Source organism: Garra rufa, chromosome 18 (genome assembly GCF_049309525.1).
Source record: "Garra rufa chromosome 18, GarRuf1.0, whole genome shotgun sequence".
Taxonomy (NCBI): domain Eukaryota; kingdom Metazoa; phylum Chordata; class Actinopteri; order Cypriniformes; family Cyprinidae; genus Garra; species Garra rufa.
Genome location: NC_133378.1, coordinates 24,829,403 through 24,852,295, shown reverse-complemented (window position 1 = coordinate 24,852,295; position 22,893 = coordinate 24,829,403). Strand labels below are relative to the sequence as shown.

Sequence of the window (22,893 nt, the reverse complement as noted above, 5' to 3'; positions counted from 1 at the left end):
CCAGAGTAATAGTAACGAACTCGCGCGTGCCTAATGTATTCATTCTTGTATATCGGAGTCGTACATTAGGCACGCATAAGTCCGCTGTTGATTCACAAACTATTCATGCTTTTGGTGCTCTGATCCATAGTATTTTTGCGTGAAATTTCAAAATATTTGCATAGTTTTCAAAATGAACGTCCTGTGAGTTTTTTATAATGAATGCTTACCCATAGAGGTGGATCTTGCAAGGGTCAGTGGTGTTTAAGCACATATGAGCACCAGCATAAACAGATTTACAATGTATTTACTGTATTTTTCATTTATATGTTTATTTTATAATAAATACAAACAGTAGATATTCAGTCACTTAAGAAAGAGTACTCTGAAGTTGTGAAGAATGTCTGAATTAAATAATTTAGGTGCTTTAAATCTGTATGTGTGTATTCATGTTAAAAAGTTAGAGCAGAGGATTTTCTTTTAAATTCAAAAGTATAGCTTTAATTTAAAGTTTGTTTGATTTTTTTTTTATAACATGCAGGAGAAAAATAAAAAGGCAAAACTAATGTTTAGGTTAATAAAAAAGGTTAAAAAATAAACACCTTTAGAGGAAATGTCAGGCATAGGGGGGCCTTGCAAAACTGACCCGAGAAGAAGGGGGACCTGATATAAAAAAGGTTGAGAACCCCTGTAATAAAATAATATGTTGCAAGCTAGCACTGAAAATAAACATGTTTAATATATTAATGTTTGACTTTTGTGTTTGTTTGTTTTTTTTTTTTTTTACTAAATCGGAATCGAAACTGGGAATCGAAAAGGATCGGAATCGATAAGTGGAATCGGAATCGGAATCGAAATCGATAAAATTCAAACGATACCCACCCCTAATAGGTTCTGAATGTCGATTTCGATTACTTTTCGATTAATCGCCCAGCCCTATAGTATACATATTTAATAGGAATGTAATGATATCAAAATGTCAATACGGTATCACAATATGGTCCACAATACAATATTATTGCGATATTTTAGGAATTTTTTAAAAAGACAATTGAAGACATTTTGTACATTTTAAAGTTAAATTATTCTATCTAATGCACTTTAAGAGTTCAAAATGAAAAGCAAAAATTAAGAAAACATAAGTCAGAAAAAAATAGTAAATAGACTTGTACCTGAACTTTAAAGGAGACTCAACCTTCTTTTTATTTTAGGTATAGTGTCTCAGTGTAAATTAAATTCACACTGGTGTTTTAGGAACCCAAACATATTAGAATATAATAATAGAAATAACAATTTCATGTTATTGTTATTTCTTTGACAATAATAGCCATATATTGTAAACAATTGCACGCATGTGACCGCGAAAATATCGAGACTATCGCAATATTACGATATTGATAATACCATTACATCCCTAATATTTAAATATTATTTTTAACCCTGGCACTTGCAAAATTAAAAAGAGTCCCACTTTTGGCTTGTTTGTGCTTGTGTTTTTAGTTTATTAATGTGAAATGAATTTTAATAAGCAGGTCAGCTCAATTATTGCATTTTCCTGTTTGATGATTGCCACTTCCATATTCCTTGTTGCCCATCCTTAGTATGTGTAAGCACATTATCCTGCGCCAGCCTTAGAAGTATATCATAGTGAGTCATGGTGCTTTTTCATTTAGTCTTTTGTCTTAATTGCACGGCTGTTCCCAGGTGTCTTACCTAAGCTGCAATTACCCTCCAAAGGTAAAGACAGACTCTCACAGTCTGGCTGTGTCGGGGCATCACGCTGCACGCCCGTGAAGCTCATCTGACTCATCTTTCCCAGGCGGACTCCAATACGCAAAATGAGATATCAAATTCTCTTTGTGACATTTTACTAGTTTTGTTCTTTTCTCTCCTCTCTTATTTGCAGCTTCTCTGTGAATTTGTTTCAGTTGCTTTGCCTTTAATTTTACATTTCAGCTGTGTTCCAAACCCTGAGCCACCTACCTAGACAGCATGTTTAGACATCATAGGCTTGTCCCTAACGCACAGTAAATTAGACTTCAAAAAGGATAGTTATGTCATATTTACATGCACTGTAAAAAATCTGTAACGTTTACAGTAAAAGATGACAGCTGTGGTTGCCAGAACTTTACTATACTTTATCACACACAAAAGTGTGTTTACTATTATTATTATTATTATTACAAAGGAGACATCAAATGCACCAAATGTATTGGTAAATCAGCAGTCTTGTTCCTGAAAGCTCTGGGGAAATGAGAGTGCTCAGCGTGGGGCCGCATGCATTTGAGTGTGTATGTAAATGCTGTATTTTTACATTCAGATGCTGTTTTAGACTCTTTGATTGAATGGGTGAGGAGGAGTGATTATTCAGTGTAATTTGCACTTGTGTAAGGCTGCTGCCTCCCACAGCCGCCCCTGAGGAGACCGATATCTGTCCGTGTCATTTACAGCGATTGCTTGGATTGAGAGAAGGTCATCACGACATGTGACCTGCAGATAACTAGTTTTGTCCCTCACAAGATTTTGTCACTGATTGGGAGATGTAGACTGATAGTTGAGGAAAAAAAATAAGGCTTTTTATTTAATCGGCCTTTAGTTTGTTTATATCTGCATATTGAAGTGCTATATAAAATGCAAATCTTTATATATACATCATTGACCAGATAAATATAGGAATGTTTAATGAATGACTGAATTAGAACAAAATAATTAATATTAAGTTAATATAAAACAATACAATGAAGTGTATGTGGACATTTTGTGAATGAATATTTTGTTTGCATTCTCTTGATCTTCTGGAAAACAAAGAGGGCATTGTAAAGCACAATAAACACATTACATATTATCTTTCATTGTTAAATTTTAACGTTTATCTTGCCTACAAGTCATAAAACGATAAGTTTATTTCATTTGATCATTTATATTGTCGTTAAGATTATCTGGAGATGCCCACAAGTCTTTGTTTCAGAATCAATAAATACATTGAATTTATCAGTATTTGTTTATTCTTCTTAAGATGGAGTCACATTAGCGAAATTGCAGGAAATTACTGGAGCAAAAGTTACATTTGTCTCTTTTCAACAGCATAGAGATGCAAGAAGCATGCCTTACAAAGAAATCACATTGAAGCTGGTTTTTGGTTGCTCAGTTTATGTGACAAGAGCTGTTCCTCGATTTAATTCTAGTGCTCTATTTAAAAAAAAAAATCCTCGACTGCAGTTTGCCTGTGTCAAGTAACCGGCAAAATATCGGAAGTGGTACATTCCATTGATAAGAATCAATGAAATGCATTATTAGACAGTTTTCCAAGGGTGCATGATATATTAAACACATTTAAAAATCGTAATAAAGGATAATGCTATTGTGAATTCTCAAACGCTACGATTCAATAAAATAAATATGCGACGTGGGTTTAATATATGGTAGGGATGCTCATATTGACCGTTTAACCGTTAACCGACAGTAAGAATTTTAACCGATTATTACTATCAGTTAAACGGTTTAAAAGGGTTTTTTCTATTCTTTTTTTTTTTTTACGTTTGCTGCATGGTGAAAGAAATAATGCTATTTGTAAGTTATCTGTTTACTCACGTGCGCATGTCGACACGTGCAGTGTGGCTGTACAGACATATTTCGCTTCACCTTTACTTAGTAAACAGATGTAGTATATGCAACTCAATGGCAAGTGGCGTTATTGGGTTATCAGAGAGTGAATCCGTGAGTGAATGTATTCAAATTCTGAATGAATTATAGTCTAGAAAGTGCGCAACAGGCGCTCCCGTTACAATCACTGGAAAGCTATCACTCATCCTAGAGTAGTTCATCGCAATCTCATAAAGTTATTAAAAAGTAATAAAATAACCTTTACACTGCACAAATAATCTCTTATTTATATAATGCTAACACTTTCTTTGTTTTAATAAGAGAGTTCGCGAAAGTGTAGAAGTCAGCAAAACTGAAACCGGCACTTTGGTTGGTGAGTGGATTGAAACATAGCCTCCTCTGATTGGCCACAGTGATAATCGAATCAACATACATGTCTGTGATTGGCTATTGCTGAACGCTGTAAAACACGCGCTTCTCCACACGCATATGACAGTGGATGGAAGTCCCGAACCGCAAATTGAAAGGGTTTTTGTGATGGTGTTTTGTTCGCGGATCTAAGAGTTAACAGGCAGCGGTCCTGCCTATCCGTACAGCATGTCCACATGTTAAAAACTAGGCACACTGAGGTATTGGCTGGCCTGCTATATATTTTTATGTACGACGAGAAGAATAAGACCGGTACAGTTCTTCAAAGCGCATAAAAGGATTCAGTGTGTTTTAGTTTTGTCATCTTAATTAGCTAGTTATTTAATTTATACATATTTAGTGTAGGCCTATTTATATTCTTCATTTTTTTTTTTTCATTCAGATTTTCTCTGTTCTCAGAAGCGCTGCTGATGCGTGATAATTTAAGTATATGTCAATAGAGTTTTTGTTGTTGCTCTGTATGCTGCTGTTTGCACGTTAAAATAAAACATTTGCTTGTATTTTTAATGTATCATCACAGATACTCGTGCATTCTATTTTTATTTTAAACTAATTTATTATTCAAATTTGATCAGTTAACGGTTAATGTTCGGATAACGAGCAGCGGTTGTCGGTCAGGGAAATTAACCGAAATGAGCATCCCTAATATATGGGCTTTAATTTAAGCGGCTCTGTTTACAGTAAATGCTGCTCCGCACAAACAGTTCTAGTTTACATGTGTGGAGCATTTCAAACTCCATCTCTGCAGTTTACACCTTTTGATGTGCACATATTCAATACATTTTTTGTTATTTTATGTAAAATAAATGCAAAAGTGATGGGAACGACAAAGTTGAGGTTCTAAGATTTAAATGATAATTTATGTCTAATTCTCTACTCCACAACTTAATTTTTTAAGATGGTGCAATCTAATAGTTTAATAGTGACTAAACAACATTTAATTCAAATGTCCACTTAATCTTTAATATGTGTCCATTTCTTTACAACAAAAATACTAGAGCCACTGTAATTTCTTGAAAATATGGACATCAAAACAGAACCTCAGAGCGAGGGTTTAAACTTTTGTTTTGAAACCACGAAGAACAGTTAGCATAATGAGAAAGATATTGATGTATTCCCCTGTGTTTGTGTAGGTTTTTAAATGATTTACCTTACAAAGCTGATGAAACGGTGCATGATGTGTTCCCAATTGACATTATAAGAAACCCAAAACCTCAATATGCAGAAATGGAGTTTGAGATGCTCCACACATGTAAATGCTAACAGTTCGTGTGGATTCTCGTCACCTCCGGTATTTTGCCAGTTACTCGACAATCAAGAGTTTTTAAAATCGAGTCTTTGAAATGAATCAAGGAATCGTGACAGCCCTATTGGAAATACCTGTTTTTAAGAATTCATAAATGGAATTTATGTGTAAAGCAACCTCTGATAATTTAGAGAGGGAGGTGAGAAGAAGGGAGCTGAAATTCATGAATGAAGAAGCAACAATGTGAGTCATGTGACAGTAGAATATGTGAATGAATGGAAGTGTAGGAATGAGCTATTTGAGGTCGGTTGAGGAATGACCTTGCTAGCTAATGGGTATAATGAGTATTCCGGACAGCAGAAACCGAGATCAGAGGTTCATTTCATCGCATGACCTGTTTCATCTGTTATTGGGAACAGAGAACAGAAGGTTTGCAAGGACGCTGGGTTAATGGTGTGTCACCGCTGACCCTGGATCAGCTGGTCAAAGACAGCATAAAATTAAGTCTCAAAAAAGAGACTCCATTGTGGCGGTGAAGATAACGGAAGGTCAAGGACAATTTGTTTAAAGACTAATTTGTTCTGCTATCAAGCTTTTTGGTGAGCAGGAAGGAGGAATAAATAATTCAGGTCATTTTAATGCATAGTGAGGCTGTTTTTGTAATGCAATTATGCCTTAGATCATGATTTATGTTTTTTAAATAAATCATATACTTGCTGGTAGCATTTATTTTACATGACGTGAAAAACGCTTGTAATACGTGCAGGGCAAAGAAGTGTTGGACGTTACCACTGGGACCGGTGCAGGCAGGCGATATTATGGGTCTGTCAGTATGCTGGGTGATCATCAGAGCTGGAAGTAGCATGAATGAGACTGAGAGACAGAAGCAAACTCTTTTAAGTAGGGGAAGGAAACGGTGCATCTTACACACACACACAATTAACAAAAGCACAACAGGAAAGCCAAATGGGAGGTCATTATGTAACTAGGGGTAAGAATAGGGTAAGCTGAGTTTAGACACACATATACAGACTGTTCACATAGTATTTAGACTCCCTGTGGCTCTGCTCAAGTGCTTAAGTACAGCTCACCTTGACAGTATGAACCCAGGTTCACTCTAAGTCATGTTTCCCAGCCATGAGGATGAGGACTTTGTAATGAGCAAACATTGTTGGCAAAAATAGGGAATACTTTTGGATACATCATTTTTAAAATCAAAATATTTATTTACTTCGTTTTTTAAAATATAAAGCCATATTTATGTACAGTTGAGTTCAAAAGTTTACATACACCTTGCAGAATCTGCAGAAATGTTAATTTTTTTACCAAAATAAGTGGGATCATACAAAATGCATGTTATTTTTTAGAATAAGATATTTCACATATAGGCTAGTCCACAAGAAAAAACAATAGTTGAATTTATAAACATGACCCTGTTCAAAAGTTTCTTAATACCGTGTTGTTACCTGAATGATCCACATCTGTTTTTTTGTTTGTTTGTTTGTTTAATTCTTTGGTTTTTCTGCATTTTTGTGCATTTAAACCCTTTCCAACAATGACTGTATGCTTTTGAGATCCATCTTTTCACACTGAGGTTAACTGAGGGACTCTTAATTTGCCTAAATATGTTTTTTTTATCATTTAGTACTGCCCTTTAGAAGCTACAGAGCATCAGTGAACATTTGAACCTTCTGTAATAGTTGTAATAGTGAGTCCCTCACTTGTCCTTAGCGTGAAAAGATTGAAAAATCCTACAGTCATTGTTTGAAAGGGTTCAAATACACAACAATGCTGAAAAACCAAAGAATTTGTTGGACATGAAGGATTTGTCTGAAGAACAGCAGGCAGTTTAACTGTTTAGGACAAACAAGGGACTCATGAACAACTATCGCTAAACAAACAAACAAAAAAAAAAACAGCTGTGCATCATTCAGGTAACAACACAGTATTAAGAATCAAGTGTATGTAAACTTTTGAACAGGGTAATTTTTATAAATTCATCTATTGTTTTGTCTTGTGGAGTATATGTAAACATCTTTTATGTGAAATATCTTATTTGAGTCAGTAAATAACATCCATTTTGTATGATCCCTCTTATTTTGGTAAAATAATTAACATTTTTGCAGATTCTATCTATCTTAAAATATAGTACCTTTACTATACCTTTGTTTATATTTACTAATTTTTAATGTACTAATTTACTTTACCTTTTTCTCAAAACGTGTTCCTTTCCTTTAAACAAAATATTTATTTTAGTATGAAATGTGACTTGGACATGTTTTAGGGTTCATCCATTTATTTAAATATGCGTTCTTTGAAATTGTAGTTAGATTAGTTATTTAAAGTGTTTGTTTTCTTTAATAATAGCCCTATATCTGTGGATGGCCACTCTGTGTTTTCTCTGTTTCCCCCTCCTCCTTTCTCTTTTGTTTTTTTTTTCCCTCTCTCTCTGTTGTGTTTAGTGCATGTGCTTCAGGGTGTCGCGCAGGAAGGAAGCAGTCGTCGCCTGTATGACAGAGCTCCTGTTAGGAAACGGCCAACGACTTCCTAGTTCTCTCAAAGATCACAGGGATCTGCCCCCAATTCGCTCACACACACTCATTGTGAAACATCCGCCTGTCTGCTCCCCCTGTGTATTTTCCTCCTTTGCAAAACTGCTTTTTGCATGCTGGCATTGTTTTCTTTTTCATTTTAATTTATTTTGTTTAAAACTTTTGGTAAGATCTAGGAATAAATAGCAGAATTAGGATTAGTTGGTAAATTTTGTTCAGATTAATCTCTCTTTGACAGTAGTCACACAGTCTTTTAGCTTGGTGTTTCAATAGGGTAGCAGTGACTGAAGGAACGTTTGAACTTGAAGAGCTGCATTTAGGCTGTGCTTGAATTGTTACCCTGCCAGCAAACCCTGAGAGGCAAGGATCTCAAATCTTCAATATAAAACACACAGGCAGAGAAAGGGTCCAAAAAAGAGCCTGTGGATTTTTAAGGTTTTGAAAGAAGTCTCTTATGCTCACCAAGACTGCATTTATTTAACCAAAAGTCAATATTAATCAATATTCAAAGCAGGAATTCGAACCGCAGATCGCAAATCGTGAATCTTTTGATTCAGATCAGAACTTCGGAGCGGGCTCTCGAATCATTTCACGAATTGAAAGTTTCGGTCCAAAGTCCCGAACTGAAATGATGCTTCACAAATTATTCTTCAGATTGGAACTTCGGAGTGGGTTTATGAATCTTTTGATTAAGATCGGAACTTCGGAGTGTGTATCGCGAATAATTTTTTTAGATCGGGACTTTGATCAGAGCAGGTTTGTAAATCTTTTGATCAAATCGTAACTTCAGAGCGGTTGATGATTCTCGCTCTGAAGTCCCGACCTGAAATGATGGTTCGTGAATCATTATTTAGTTTGCGACTATGGACTCTTGGTTACGAATCATTGGATTTAGATCGGGATTTCAGAGTGTGTTCACGAATCATTAGTTTATATTGGAACTTTGCATATTGCAAATTATTTGATGTAGATCAGGACTTCAGAGAGGGTTCGCAAATCATTTAAATTAGATCGGAATTTGGCATATCGTGATTTGCGATCCTAAATGTAATCTGAAATGGTGTTTCACAAAATACTTTGATTTAGTTCAGAACTGGTTTGTGAATAATTTTCAAATTCTCTGCAACTCTCTGAGTACTAATCTGAAGTGATGTTTCGCGAATTATTTAATTTAGATCAGAAGATTTATTTTTGCCTATTATATAGGACAGATCAGAAGTGATCTGGGAGAATAATGGGGGGCGTGATCAGGAAAGGTCCTCGAGTCGGGATTCGAACACGGGACGCCCGGAGCCCAACGGCGCTGTATGTCGGTGCGCTGCCCACAAGGCTTTTGGCGCAGACAGAAAGCTCTCAAATTTTATCAAAAATATCTTAATTTTAGGGGTGTGACGAGATCTCGCGAGACTCCGATGTGTCCCGCGAGATCTGACTGGTCTCGCGAGAATGTGGCGATATCATGGCAAAACATTTTGCAGTGTTTACATTAGGGCTGCATGACTAATAGTTATATAAATATCACGATCTCTATTCAAACACCCATGCGATCTTATTCATGAATGACAACGATTCAGCATTGTCTATTACAACTGTTTCACGCTCCACTGACGCCGATGTGAAAGTTATTGAAGACATTCAAATCTGCATTCTTACTGCTATGGTTTCAGAAAGCAACACAAACAGTCTTTTTAACCACATAATCATCATCATGTCTTTGTTACAGACATTTAAATAACATAAGTACTGGGATAAAAGCTTATAGTTTGGATATAAACACTTACCCCCGGTTTCACAGACAAGGCTTAAGCCTAGTCCTAGACTAAAATGTAAGTCTGAGCTGTTTCAACTGAAATAAAATTGCACTGATTGATTTTAAAATATATCGGTGCCTTTGTTTTGTCTCAAGATGCACACCAGTAATGTTTTTTTCTAAGCATGTTTATAAAAATGACTTAAGTGTCCTAATTGAACTATGGCCTAATCCTGGTTTAGTCTAAGCCCTGTCTGTGAAACCGGGCCTTATTGTCTACAGTAGCGATCAAAAACGAAAATATAACACGTATGTAGAGAAACGTTTATTCTCTTCACCAGGAGAGGGCGACAACTGCACGTTTAAAAAAAGTATTTTTCATTGAATTAAACATTCAAGAGATTCCAATAGTGAAAGTCTTTATTAATTGAGACACGGGCTCCTTCATTTTTTTTTTCAGACTTAAGCAATGAACATTATTTCAGAACCACTAGTAAATTATGTAATTTTGTTTAATTTTCTAATCCTTTTTTTCTTCAGAATCGTGATCTCCAGTTTATAAAAGACAATTGTTTTTCAGTTTACCCAGAATCATGCAGCATTTTTATTACTGCATATAATTCATTAAAATATAAGTTTAATTTCATAAAGTACAAGTTCATATCAAAATGCACCTACATTTGTTTAATTTAATTTAATTTTAATTTTGTTTAACCCAAAATCTCGTCTCGTCTCGTCTCGTGAGATAAGTGTCTCGTCACACCCCTACTTAATTTATCTTCTGAAGTTGAATGCAGCTGTTATGGATTTGGAGTGACATTATGGTGAGTAATTAATGACAGAATTTTCATTTTTGGGTGAACTATCCCTTTAATTTCTTTCCGTTTCCCAGTTCGTTGACCTCTAGTTTATGTATAGCTTCTCAGGATCTCTGATACTGGTTCCACTCCCCTCATAACGGATGTTAGATGGATTCTGTCATGTGATTTGTATCAGAAACATTTATAAATATAAAACTGGAGAATAAGTAAAAGAGGAAGTACACAATGTTCCTTGATTTTAGTGGAACAGCTGAAATGAAACAGTTCGGTTTGGAAAGATGGGGGCTGTTTGGATCCGGTATTTGTTGGTGTTGCTTTTGCTTCATTACAGTAATGGAAGTATTCACTGTGGGAGTTACATAAGTACAAATTCATTGTACTGTTACGGATAGATATTCCTATCTCAAGATTTAACAATGTTCATTATAATCTTTTTTTTTTTTTTTTTTTTATAAATGTGCTAGTCTTTTTTTCCCTTGTTTTGTGTGGGTGGAGAAAAATCCCTTGTTCGTACACTTTTCACAAATCCAGTCAAATCCCAATGGATTATGTCTAATCTCACAATGAATATGTTTTCATATGAAAATGTTACATTACATGGGTTTACATGAGTTTATGGGTTGCAAATGACAGTACCATTAAAATATTTTCATTCAGCTTTAATGCCATTGCATGAGAATAGATTTTGAACTAAAATAAAAGTTCATATATGGGTCTGTTCCAAAAACTGGTGAGCTGCCTACATAGGCAGTTGCCATTTAAAGCAGAAATGAAACCTCGTAATTGATTTTGAACATTCTACATACACACAAACTGCTTCCTACATAGATAGCTCACTAGGTTTTGGAACAGAGCTATAATGTTGCCCTTGGTATAAAATTAAAGCTCTTTTGGGGCCTCCCACAGAAACATTTTTCCAGTCTGTTTTTGCCAAGCTTTAATGAACCAAATAAGCGAGTCGGCCCCTTCATTTCCATCCCAGAAGATACTTACACATGTGCGATTAAGAGAGCAGAAAAACCTAATGGACCTTCAGAAGTAGTCGCGTGGTGCAATGTACTTAGTGTTAACCTTGCTTAAAAACTGCTTCATTTCTATATGGGAGGTGAATTCCCCCTCCTTTTTTGTGTTTTTTCTAAAATGGGTCAGCAGATGTTATGAGTAGAGATGGCGGGAAAGAAAGAAAGAAAGAGGAGGTGGAAGAAAAATATCCAAGACAAACAATTTGCTTTGCAGTGTGGGCCGCATGGAGAGAGAATGGCTACAGCCAATAGAGATGCTTTGAATGGTTTACGTTAAAAAATTTTTTTCCTGAACCAAGAGAGCAAGTTATAGTCTTACCAAGAAGATTTTTAAACAAAAGACAATTGTTCTTTGTTCTAGTCCTCAGTTTTAACTTTTATTTAACAATTCTAGAGGCAAGGGGTTTGTAGCAACATAGTTTACTTTTCGTTTGGCCTGATAGTGACTTTTGCTTTCCTAACTGTTGTCCTAAAACCAATTGCACCAATTAGAAACAACATTTTACAGTTGGTGAAAACTGTAAAAAGGATTCTATAGACATTTATAGGGTTGGTTCACCCCAAAAAATGTAAGTTCTGTCATTAATTACTCACCCTCATGTTGTTACAAACTCATAAGACTTTCGTTCATCTTCAAAGCACAAATTAAGATACAACTATCCCTTTAAACCGAATGGTTTGAAACTCAAATCCACGTGGTCTCGCACTCTACCACGTTATGAGTCTGTTGTCACTCTAGTGTGCAAATTGTCATGCGTTGCATCACTCGGGTGTTAACTTTGTTAACGTTCTAAAAGAAATAGACATGACTTGTTAAACTAGAAGTTGAATGGAGCTGCATCTCTTTGTATCGTTGCAATGTGTAAACTTGTGTATGTTTGCTGTGTACCTTTGCAGGCCATCACACCCAGGTGTCACAGTGCCCTCCCAACGAGTTTGAGTGTCGAGGAACAGATGTGTGCATTCACCTGAGCAAGCTGTGTGACGGCGTCCCAGACTGCACGGATGGGCGTGACGAGGGACCGCACTGTCGAGGTAACGCGCAAGCAGAACGCAGATCTTTAGGATCAGATTTTAAAACACTAGGACTCGAACACTTGCTGACTTTGTATATGGTGACAAAGGAAAAACTGGGCTTTGTGCATTCATCCTTTTACTGGATGCAATCACAGACCAAAGCTAACAAAGTAGAGTTTGTGGCTGAAAACCTACAGACTAGCTCTTTGGGTTTTAAGTCTGAATGATTATCTGAATGATAGAACTTTTTCTGTTCGTCTTGAAGGGTTTTCTTCTTCTGTTTTTGATTATGGAGTCCCTCAGGGCTCTATTCTGGCCCCTGTTTTGTTCTCATTGTATATGCTTCCTTTGGGTACTATTCTTTCTAAACATGGGGTGCCATTTCACTTTTACACTAATGACACAAATTTATCTGGAAGAAGTTGTTCACTTCTAGAATAAACATTTCTTGATAATTTATTCATCCTCATGTGATCCAAGATGTTCATGTCTTTCTGTTTTCAGTCGCAAAGAAATAGTTTTTTTGATGAAAACATCAAAAAAGGATTTTTCTCCATATAGTAAACTTCAGTGGTGGCCAATGGGTTGAAGGTCCCAACTGCAGTTTCAATGCAGCTTCAAAGGTCTCTACGTGATCCCAGCAGAGGAATAAGTGTCTTATCTAGCAAAACAAACACGAAAAAAAAAAAAAATGTATATACTTTTTAACCACAAATGCATTACGTAATCATGTTAGAAAGGTCTTGCGTGATTAGTTCTTCATCTGTGTTCTCCAGTTCGAAAAGGTAGTTTGAAAAACTCCATTTCATGTTCACCTCCAACTTAAATTGTCCGACATCCTTGTTTTTCCTTGTTTTTGTAAAGGGTACTTGACGTTCTTTGCACAATCGCTTTGTAAACACTGGGTCAGTACTTCTACCTACGTGATTCTGTATTGAAACTTCAATTTGGACCTTCAACCCATTGGCCACAATCGAAGTCCACTATATGGACGAAAATCCTGGAATGTTTTCCTCAAAAACCTAGTTTCTTTTCAACTGAAGACAGGAAGTCCAGAACATCTTGGATCACATGGGGGTGAGTAAATTATCAAGAAATTTTTATTCTGGAAGTGAACTTATAAAAAATATATTTTTTTTTACATCTTAACAAGAGCAAAACTTGGGCCCTCGGGTGTTTCAGGCACTTTTGACTGCGACCTGGGAGGTTTGGTCCCTCATGTAAAAGAGTCTGTGAAAAACCTGGGGTGTTATTTATATGTGATTCTGCCCTCAAATTTGATAAACAGATAAATGCTGTAGTTAAATCTGTTTTTTTTTTTTCTAATTAAGATTATTATCTAAGGCTAAGAGTTTCTTAACACTTGCAAAGTTTGACAGAGTGAGCCATGTGTTCATTTCATCTAGACTTGACTAGACTGTAATTCTCTTTTTATTGGAATGAGTCAAACCAATATTAGTCGTCAGTATTAGTTTTCAAAATGCAGCTGCCAGACTTTTGATTGGCACGCAGAAATTTGATCATATTTCCCTGAAATTGCATTCTTTGCACTGACTGCTGGTTTGTTACAGAATAGATTTTAAAATTTAGCTTTTTGTTTTAAAAGCTGCAAACGGATTAGAAATATCTAAAATATCTTTCTGATCTTTTGAAATTAAATAACTCTCCTAGATCATTAAGGTAATCTCAACATAGATTGCAGATGGTTTTTTTTTTCTTTTCTTTGTGACCCTGGACCACAAAACACAGTCTTAAGTAGCACAGGTATATTTGTAGCAATAGCCAAAAATACATTGTATGCATCAAAATTATCAAATTTTTGTGCCAAAATCAATGGCATATTAAGTAAAGATAATGTTCCATGAAGATATTTTGTAAATTTCCTAGTGTAAATATATCAAAACTTATTTTTTGATTAGTAATATGCATTGCTAAGAACTTCATTTGGATAACATTAAAGACTATTTTCTCAATATTTTGCACCCTCAGATTCCAGTTTGTCAAACCATACATCAATGGAAAGCTTAGTTATTCATGATGTATAAATCTCAATTTCAAATAGGATCTATTGTTATCATTGCAAGTAAAATCTCTTACAGCAAAAGATATCCGTATTGTGAGCTCTGACTGTCTTTTAGACAGAGATATCGTAATTATTGGCAATCATGCCAAGATCTGTCTTTGAAAACCCTTGTGTCCACAAAGGTTTGGCTCCTGAGCATGGTTAGTATCATCCTCACATGAGTTATCAGGAACTCATCTTGTTTGTGTTCAAAGTCCTGAGATACGCAGTTTCATCCGGCTGACCTATATCTTTAAAGTACTGATCCGGCCACTTAGCAAGTAATTGAAAGAAATCAGACTGACGGATAATCTCGTTTTAAAAGGAAGGCTTAGACTGTGGGGTCAAATAAATCCCTGTAATGTTAGTCCAGGTCTTTCAACTGCTATCATTCCATATTGCTGGAATGTTAGAATGACAGACTGGGACTGAGGTTTTAAAGGCCGAATAATAAATAATGTACCTTCCTGACCTGGCCTCTGTCCAGCGTTTTGAGCCTAGACACACACACTTCACTTGTCCTCCGGCTCAAATGTCGACCCTTTGAACCCAAAGGGTAAACACTCACCCACTCTTCCACACGAACCCGGATTACACAGAATGCACACAAACATATGCTCGCATGCCTTTCCTGTTGGATGTTTGCTTGCTCCTGCTTTCACAGAAAGGTTTATCGTTTCACAAGCATCGCGCTGTTTCCCCGGAACAGACGCGGAGATTGTGCAAGAAACTCAGCTCCAGTGTTTTCAAAACACACTTTGTCAGCCTATATTTCTAAGTAATTATCACAGATTTGTTGACAAGTTGGGCAAAAGGGAGGCGGGCATGAATTTATTGCTGTGTGTGTAATACATCTGGCTGCTATGTTAATAATGTAGCAGGTCGGCATCAAGAAATTAGTGATGGGTATGCTAACTATCCTGCCTGACCTCTGAAATCGGCCGTGTTCATGCTAGTCTGGTTCATCTTATCCTGGGCTTTGTAAATTCAACCCCTCACTGAGCTGGGAACCATCTCAATGCCAGTTTGATTGTGTTTTCCCTCCTGGCAGATTTAATTGGCTCCCCGCAGTCTTGATTTAATCATTTTGTACTAAAGCCTCTCGGAGATGTTTCAAGGTCTGTCCAGTTCCTCCCGCTACGAAGACACGGGCCAAAAACTGTCAGGCCTCTCCAAAATAATTTCTGATGAGGAACTCGAGATTTATAGTTTTCAAACTTTGGGCCACACTAAAACTGTCTCTGGTTAGCTCTCATTGCATATTTCCTACATTTTTTGACTCCTTAAACTTGATTATTTCACAACCGAGCGAAGGAATATTTTTTATTGTAGAGCATTAGCTATTTCCTAACTTCTTAACTCATTTTACTAGCACTAAAGACATTACTGATACGACAGGGAAATCTGATGACGTTTTATAGCTTTGGAAGGAACATTGCATTGCGTAGAGTTTGTTTTATAGCTTTTGTAGGAGTTTGTGTATATGCACCCTTACGAATGCAGAATTCATTATTCTAGCAATATGAGTTATTTAAGTGAGCTGTTATTAGTGGAACTAGCTAACTACTACTACTAATTCATTACTAATTAGTTTAGCTTTAGTTTAGCAGTAAAAGTCTAATTTTGAGTGAGGAAGTTTGATTATTTTATCGAAGTAGCTTATGACATCTTTTAAAAGTGTTTTGCGAATGTTTTTTCAATTTCATTTACATTATTAGCATTATTATTGAGCATTATAAGCCCTTTTTGCAAGTGTTTTTAGTTTAATTTGCCACTAGTCTTCATTAGTTGCCATTATCAGCATTATTTACTTTCATTATGAACGTGTTATTGCCCCCTTATTTTGTTGAAATTGTTTTTAGCTTTATACGTTTCTTGATTTATTATTAGCATTATTAATTTACATTTATTGCCTACTAAAGTCATTTTTAATTTACACTACCATTCAAAACTTTGGGTCAGATTGGAAAAAAATTATACTTTTGTTCTCCAAGAAAGCATTGAATTGATCAAAAGTAACATTTGTATTGAACATGCTGTTCTTTTTAACTATTTATTAACAATAAAATGACAATAAAAGAACAGTTGATTTATCAAAGAATCCTGAAAAATGTATCAAGTTTTTATTAAAAAAATATTAAGCAGCACAACAATAAATGTTTCTTAAGATGCAAATTAGCATATTATGAATTCTGAAGGATGATGTGACTGTTTAAAAATGTAGTTTAAAATACATTAAAATAGAAAACAAATTGTAATATTTCACAATATTACTGTTTTACTGTATTTTTGATTAAATGAATGCAGCCTTGTTGTTTTTTATTTATAAGGTCTATATAATATTACATTTTTAAAACCATAGAAATTTCATAATTCTTGTCACCAGTGTCAATATCATAAAAAAACTAATACTAATCTAAATCAGAAGATAAAACAAAACTGAAGCTCACTGAAGACAAGGAAACAGTCAGCGATTAAATCAAAATAAGAAACGAATTAGCGGGCGACAGAACAAAAAACTACAGTTGAACAAATAAGAAATGCTACATACATTGTATAAAGTGATGAAATGTATGAAAACCCTGCATATTCTTCACTGTGTAAATTTAAATATATATGTCATCTTATTAAAATTCCAAAAGTGATTTATTCAAGAGCAGGAAGAGATTTTCTCCATTTTGTTGTTTGATAAACATGAATGACAGACAGCAGGAATATTAGACTGCTGTCACTTTAAGAACTACCCGAATCTAATATACTGTTACACATGTGTTTTCTTACTCAGCTGTTAGCTTTCACTTTAGACCTAAATTACTGTGTTTATGAGGAGACTTGCAAGGATAGGCATTTTGACACATACAATTGTGTGTGTTTAACCGTTCAAGGCCTATAAAGTGGCAAAAATAACTATGAGCACCATCTTCATGTGCGTGCATATAGCAAAATGAGTTATCTTTCACTGCTGATAGCGTTTCAACGGCTTAAAATCATATTTTTAAACCGCAATGCTTAAAAACGCATGCAGGCGATATGTTTTCATGACTACGTAGCACAGCAGCGCCACTTGAGCCTGCAACCGGGTTCAAGACGAAAGTCAAAAACCTCTACCGGTTGACAAATTTCTCTTGGTTAATCGTGTCGACGGTTAATCAATGTAGTTACCTTGAATTTGACTTGCCTACTTTGAACTGTAAGGTCAAGTTACTCATAATTCAGTAATAAATCAATCTGAAATCAAAATGAGCCTATTTACTTTCTCAATGCAGGTTCCTTCATGTGCACGATTAATCACTTCATGTTTTGTTTGTCTTCATAATCGTTCATCCAAATGTAATAGCTTGCTCTGCCTCTAAAACATGATCTTATAAATCATCACTGACTTCTACTATTCCGCTGTCCTATTTTTTCATAATTTAATATCCTGTTTCTTTTAGATGTGTCACATTACAGGTTTAAATGGGTCACAAATGTGGTTTCTTTGACTTTATCTACTAATATGGCAATGGTGCCTGTGTTTATTCTGTGTTATGCCTCTGTTAGCCTCGTATTAGCTGCCCGTTTCTCTATTTGCTCATATTTAGTTGACCTATTCAAGCAGGAGGCTCTGCACACACGCAGGCAAATAACGCAGCACTTACAAGAACGATTAGCCCTTTAAAATAGAACTTTGCACTGCTATTGGCAAACTCCACTATGCCTTTCAACTTTATCTGAGCTCAGCTTTGGCAACAGCATATCATTCTGGGCAGTGGCTTATCCATTTGTTTCTATTCCGCTGGAGGGCTTCACAATGTTTTCACTGCACTGATGGATGAGCTTGGCTCAGATCACTGCGTGTTATTGTGACAGAACAGGGAGGGCAATCAGGAGTATCGATTGGATGGCGTACTGCTCAGATAAATAGACTAATTAATGTCATTTTTTGTTTTTGTTTCTGCCATTTGAGTTCATCTCACGGACTTTCTCATATCAAACACAATGAGAGTTTTTGTCCAGTTAGGAGTCAGTGAACTTGGTGTGTGTGTGTGTGTGTGTGTGTGAGCGCGTCCCAAAACTGCTTTTTGCCGAAAGGTTTGCTCATATCTTTCCCAATCATTCTTGAACAAACACACCACACATTGACCAAAGCTGAAGTTCAGCAACCCCCTGACCTGACAAGAACTCTTGCCGTCAGTAAAAAATTTCCCCCGTTCTCAATTATTACCAAACACGCATATGCACTCGCATACACACACACACACACAAGCATGCACAGACATGCATCAGACAGACAGCAAGATCTCAGATGTGAGAAATATTACACACAAAGTGTGTCATACAGTGCCATGAAGTGGTTCAATTTTTTTTTTATTAAAGGGATAGTTCTCTTAAAAATAAAAATTCTGGCATTAATTACTCACCTACATATCGTTCCAAACCTGGAAGACGTTTGTTTATCTTCGGACCAGAAATTAAGATATTTTGGTTGAAATCTGTGAGCTTTTTGACCCTGCATAGACAGCAATGCAAGTAACACTTTCAAGGCCCAGAAAGGTAGTAAGGACATCATTAAAATAGTCCATGGTGACATCAGTGGTCTTGTGAACGCATGTTATGGAAATGGCTGAAATTGTTGGAAAATGTCATTAGTTTTTTCTTTGCACACAAAAAGTACAGAAAAAGTAAAAATTAGGGCTGTCAGTTTAATGTTAATTAATTAGTTATGAAAAAATAATGCAATTTAAAATATTTTAACACCGTTAATCACTTGATGTGATTTAGGGTGTACTCACTAGGCACGGTTGCCCTGAACCGGGCCTGAGTACGATTGTCCCCCCTCCCCACTCCCCCTCTGGCCTGCACTCACATAGGGTTTCAGCATTCGTGCCGGAGCACGCTTACGTCATTATGTTGCGATGGTTTCAGGATAAACAGGAAGAGCAACGCTCGCGCTGAACGCGAAATAGTTTACTTTGTGGATAATTATTTAAAATCGTTTGGTCCGCGGTGGTCCACAACGCCTATTGTTAAACAGGTCTATCGCCTTTGTGGCACGAAAATTTTCACGCAGTCGTGCTACTTGTATGAGGAGGTTTTCAATTACCAGCTGAAGTGCAGCAATGACTTTGCAGCTTTGATTACAGACTACAAAAACGTTGATTACCTCGCAAAAGCGTGACATCACGCGTCCTGTTCCGTGCTTCAGCACGGTTAGCGCTCACACTGCATGCGAACCGCGCCCGAGTCCAACTGAACCGTGCTCTGGCCCACCTCTTCCAAGCGGGCCAGGGACGGCTAAACGAGCCGCGCCCGGGCACAGTTCGGAGCACTCACACTAGTCAAACGAACCGCGCTTTGGTGGCCAAACGCACTTGGGCACGTTTCAAACTGCCTAGTGTGAGTACACCCTAAAAGTGATTTTATACACCAGTTCAGTAAATAAGAAGTTGATACTGTATTATATTTTAAACACAATATTATTTTTTTTTGCTCAATTTTGCAGAGAACATATTATCTTTAAAGCCATGGCAGAATTGTTGAGCGTCTCCCAACAGCACAGTGATGTTTAGATACGAAATACATCGTTCGTTTTGAATGATTCGTATGAATCAAAGATTCAAAGGCCCGTTCATAAACAGAGCCATTTACGTCATTCCTGAATGAATCAGCTGTTTGAATGAATCGAATGAATGACTCATAAGAACATTTATCGTCAACTACTGGCAGATTTTATCATTTAATCACCATCATGTCATTTCAAAGTTTGAAATTCGAACCTTTCTTTATAGGTATTATAGGTACAGTACAGACCAAAAGTTTGGACACACCTTCTCATTCAAATGAATGAGAAGGTATGTCCAAACTTTTGGTCTGTACTGTATATTTTTCTGTTTATTAAAGTTTTTACTCTACATTTGTGCTGTTTTCAGTGGGTTAGTGATATTTTTTAAATATATATAAATTAATAAATAAATATTTTTAAATGGGTTTTTATACAAAAACTGCTTTTTTATGTAAAATTCACTTTATAAAAGACCCACATTTCTAACTTTAATTCATGGGGATAACATGGATAATTTCACATGGTTTAGTGTAAGATTTTTGCCCATCTTTTGGAAAATCCAGTTTTAAAAGTAAAAAAAAAACAACTACAAAATAACTTTTACCAGTAGGTGGCTGCAGAGCTCCACTATTTGCTATTTGATGTTTGACCACCTGAAAGATATTTTTTCACAAGTGTTTTCAGTTGAATTCATATCTACAGTACAGACCAAAAGTTTGGACACACCTGAATGAGAAGGTGTGTCCAAACTTTTGGTCTGTACTGTATAATAAGGTATTTTGAAGCTGTTTTGGTTACCAATGACAAACAATACTGGCATGTTTTTTAAATTATCTTCTTTTATGTTCCATATTTTATATTAGACTGTTGTAGCCTGTTGTTGACTGTTGTTTATGTATAATAACATTTATGTTAAATAAAATATTTATTTATAAAGCTACAATTTGTAATGTCTACTTGATACTTTCTCATTTAACACAAAAATAGCTTTAAATAATCTTTTGTGTGTATTTTCAGTCAAATGATTTTGCGATTAATTAACCGACGCATCGTAATTAATTTGATTACAAATTTTAATTGACTGACCGCCCTAGTAAAAATGTATTTAGTATTATATTATGTATTTAACTAACAATTTATTTCACCACATGGAAGACTATATAAAATAGTGCACAATTAGTTGTAGAAAACAAGTAAACTTTCAAATGAATCACTTTTAACCAATGTATTTAAATGAAGAGGTCTGAAATGGTTGACTCACTAAAATGAATGAATTGACTTCCCAAAGCTGTTTGAGAGTTTAGGAAAGTGTTTGTGTAGTGCCTCAGTTTGCTGTGTTGTAAAGCTGTGTGAGTAAATGTGACAAATACAGTGATGTAGGGTTTTGTAATGCCTTACCGCTGTGTTGTATAAACTAGCTTTTACTGGAACAGCTGCGCTCATTGCTGTCACGCTACTGAAAAATGCAGTTAAGTTAGTAGCATCTCTGCTCATAGTTAGCTGTTCCCCAACACTGGCCTGGCTTCCCACTCGTCAACTGAAATATTAATGGAAATCACAAGTGCCAACATGGGAAGCATGAAATTTTCAACCATTTCCTGTTCTCCTTATGAAGCATGCAGGATGTGTGTCCTCATTCTCTGCTTGTGCTTAAGTCAGGCTTGAGAATGAAGTTCTCCTGCTCCAGACATGTGGAATAGAGCTGATCCTGGACCTGCTGTTAATGGGAGTGTTGTAACAGGTTGAGTGGTTCACATATGGTGTGGTTGAACACTGATTTTAGGTCTGGCTGCCAGTGTTTTTGTAGCTGTAGTCTTCGAGAGATTCTGTGGTGTGGTATTAAACCTTCCAACCTTCTCTGTCTCACTCTTTATTTTTCTCGCTTTCTGCATCGTTTTTTTTTTTCCAGCACTCCACTGTTAATTATAATGGAATGTTGGCTGCATTCTTACGGTTACTTGAAATGATCCTCGAAAAATCATTTTCGTTGCCCCAATAAACCACAAACACGTGGGTTGCATACCAATCTAAATACCCGCAAGGCATGGCTCTGGGAATTGGAAACTGCACTTGCCGATTGGAGGTAAATGCCTGCTCAAAGGAATGTTCCCAGTTAGTGTGGAAAAGATGGAAGTGTCAGTGATTTTTCAAAGGAAAAGGAAAGGAGAGGAAAGGAAAGGAGGTGACGTGAGGCCAAGTATGGTGACCCATACTCAGAATTTGTGCTCTGCAATTAACCCATCCAATTGCACACACACAGTAGTGAACACACACACACCGTGAACACACACCCAGAGCAGTGGGCAGCCATTGCTGCGGCGCCCGGGGAGCAGGGGGAACGGTGCCTTGCTCAAGTGACTCACCTCAGTCGTGGTATTGAGGGTGAAGAGAGTGCTAGTTATTCACTCCCCCCACCTACAATCCTTGCCGGACCTGAGATTTGAACCTGCAACCTTTGGGTTACAAGTCCGACTCTCTAACCATTAGGCCACGGCTGCCCCACTATTTTAAAATAGTGCTTTGGAAAAATGTGCAAAAAACGGTTTCCATTTTAATTTTACACAATCTCTTAAAAAAGATGGTTATCCAGTGATCACAAATGATGGGATTTCTTTTGATTTCATGGAGTTTATCAGATTTTACGTGTCAAAGGTAGTGGTTCTCAAGATTTTTAGCTCCAAGGCTCCACATTGTCTACAAGAATATTCAAAGGCTCCAAGACTTTTTACAAGACAGTGGGAATTCTGGTTCTTTTTTTGTAATGGTTGGCTTATTTTAAGTATTTTTATGTCACCTTATGGCCCCTTGGAAGTTTGCTGAGGGCTCCTAGTGCAGTGTTTCCTAACTTTTTTTTATCCAAAATCATTAGG

The 22,893-nt window shown here is 36.3% G+C and overlaps 1 protein-coding gene across 1 annotated transcript in view; it reads left to right on the top strand.

Annotated features, from left to right (window-relative positions):
- lrp1ab (low density lipoprotein receptor-related protein 1Ab) overlaps positions 1 to 22,893 on the top strand; it is a 198,379-nt gene that overhangs the window by 28,333 nt on the left and 147,153 nt on the right. Inside the window, exon 5 of the mRNA XM_073822691.1 lies at positions 12,300 to 12,437. Coding sequence (XP_073678792.1) covers positions 12,300 to 12,437 — 138 coding nt within the window. The remainder of the gene's footprint in view (positions 1 to 12,299; positions 12,438 to 22,893) is intronic.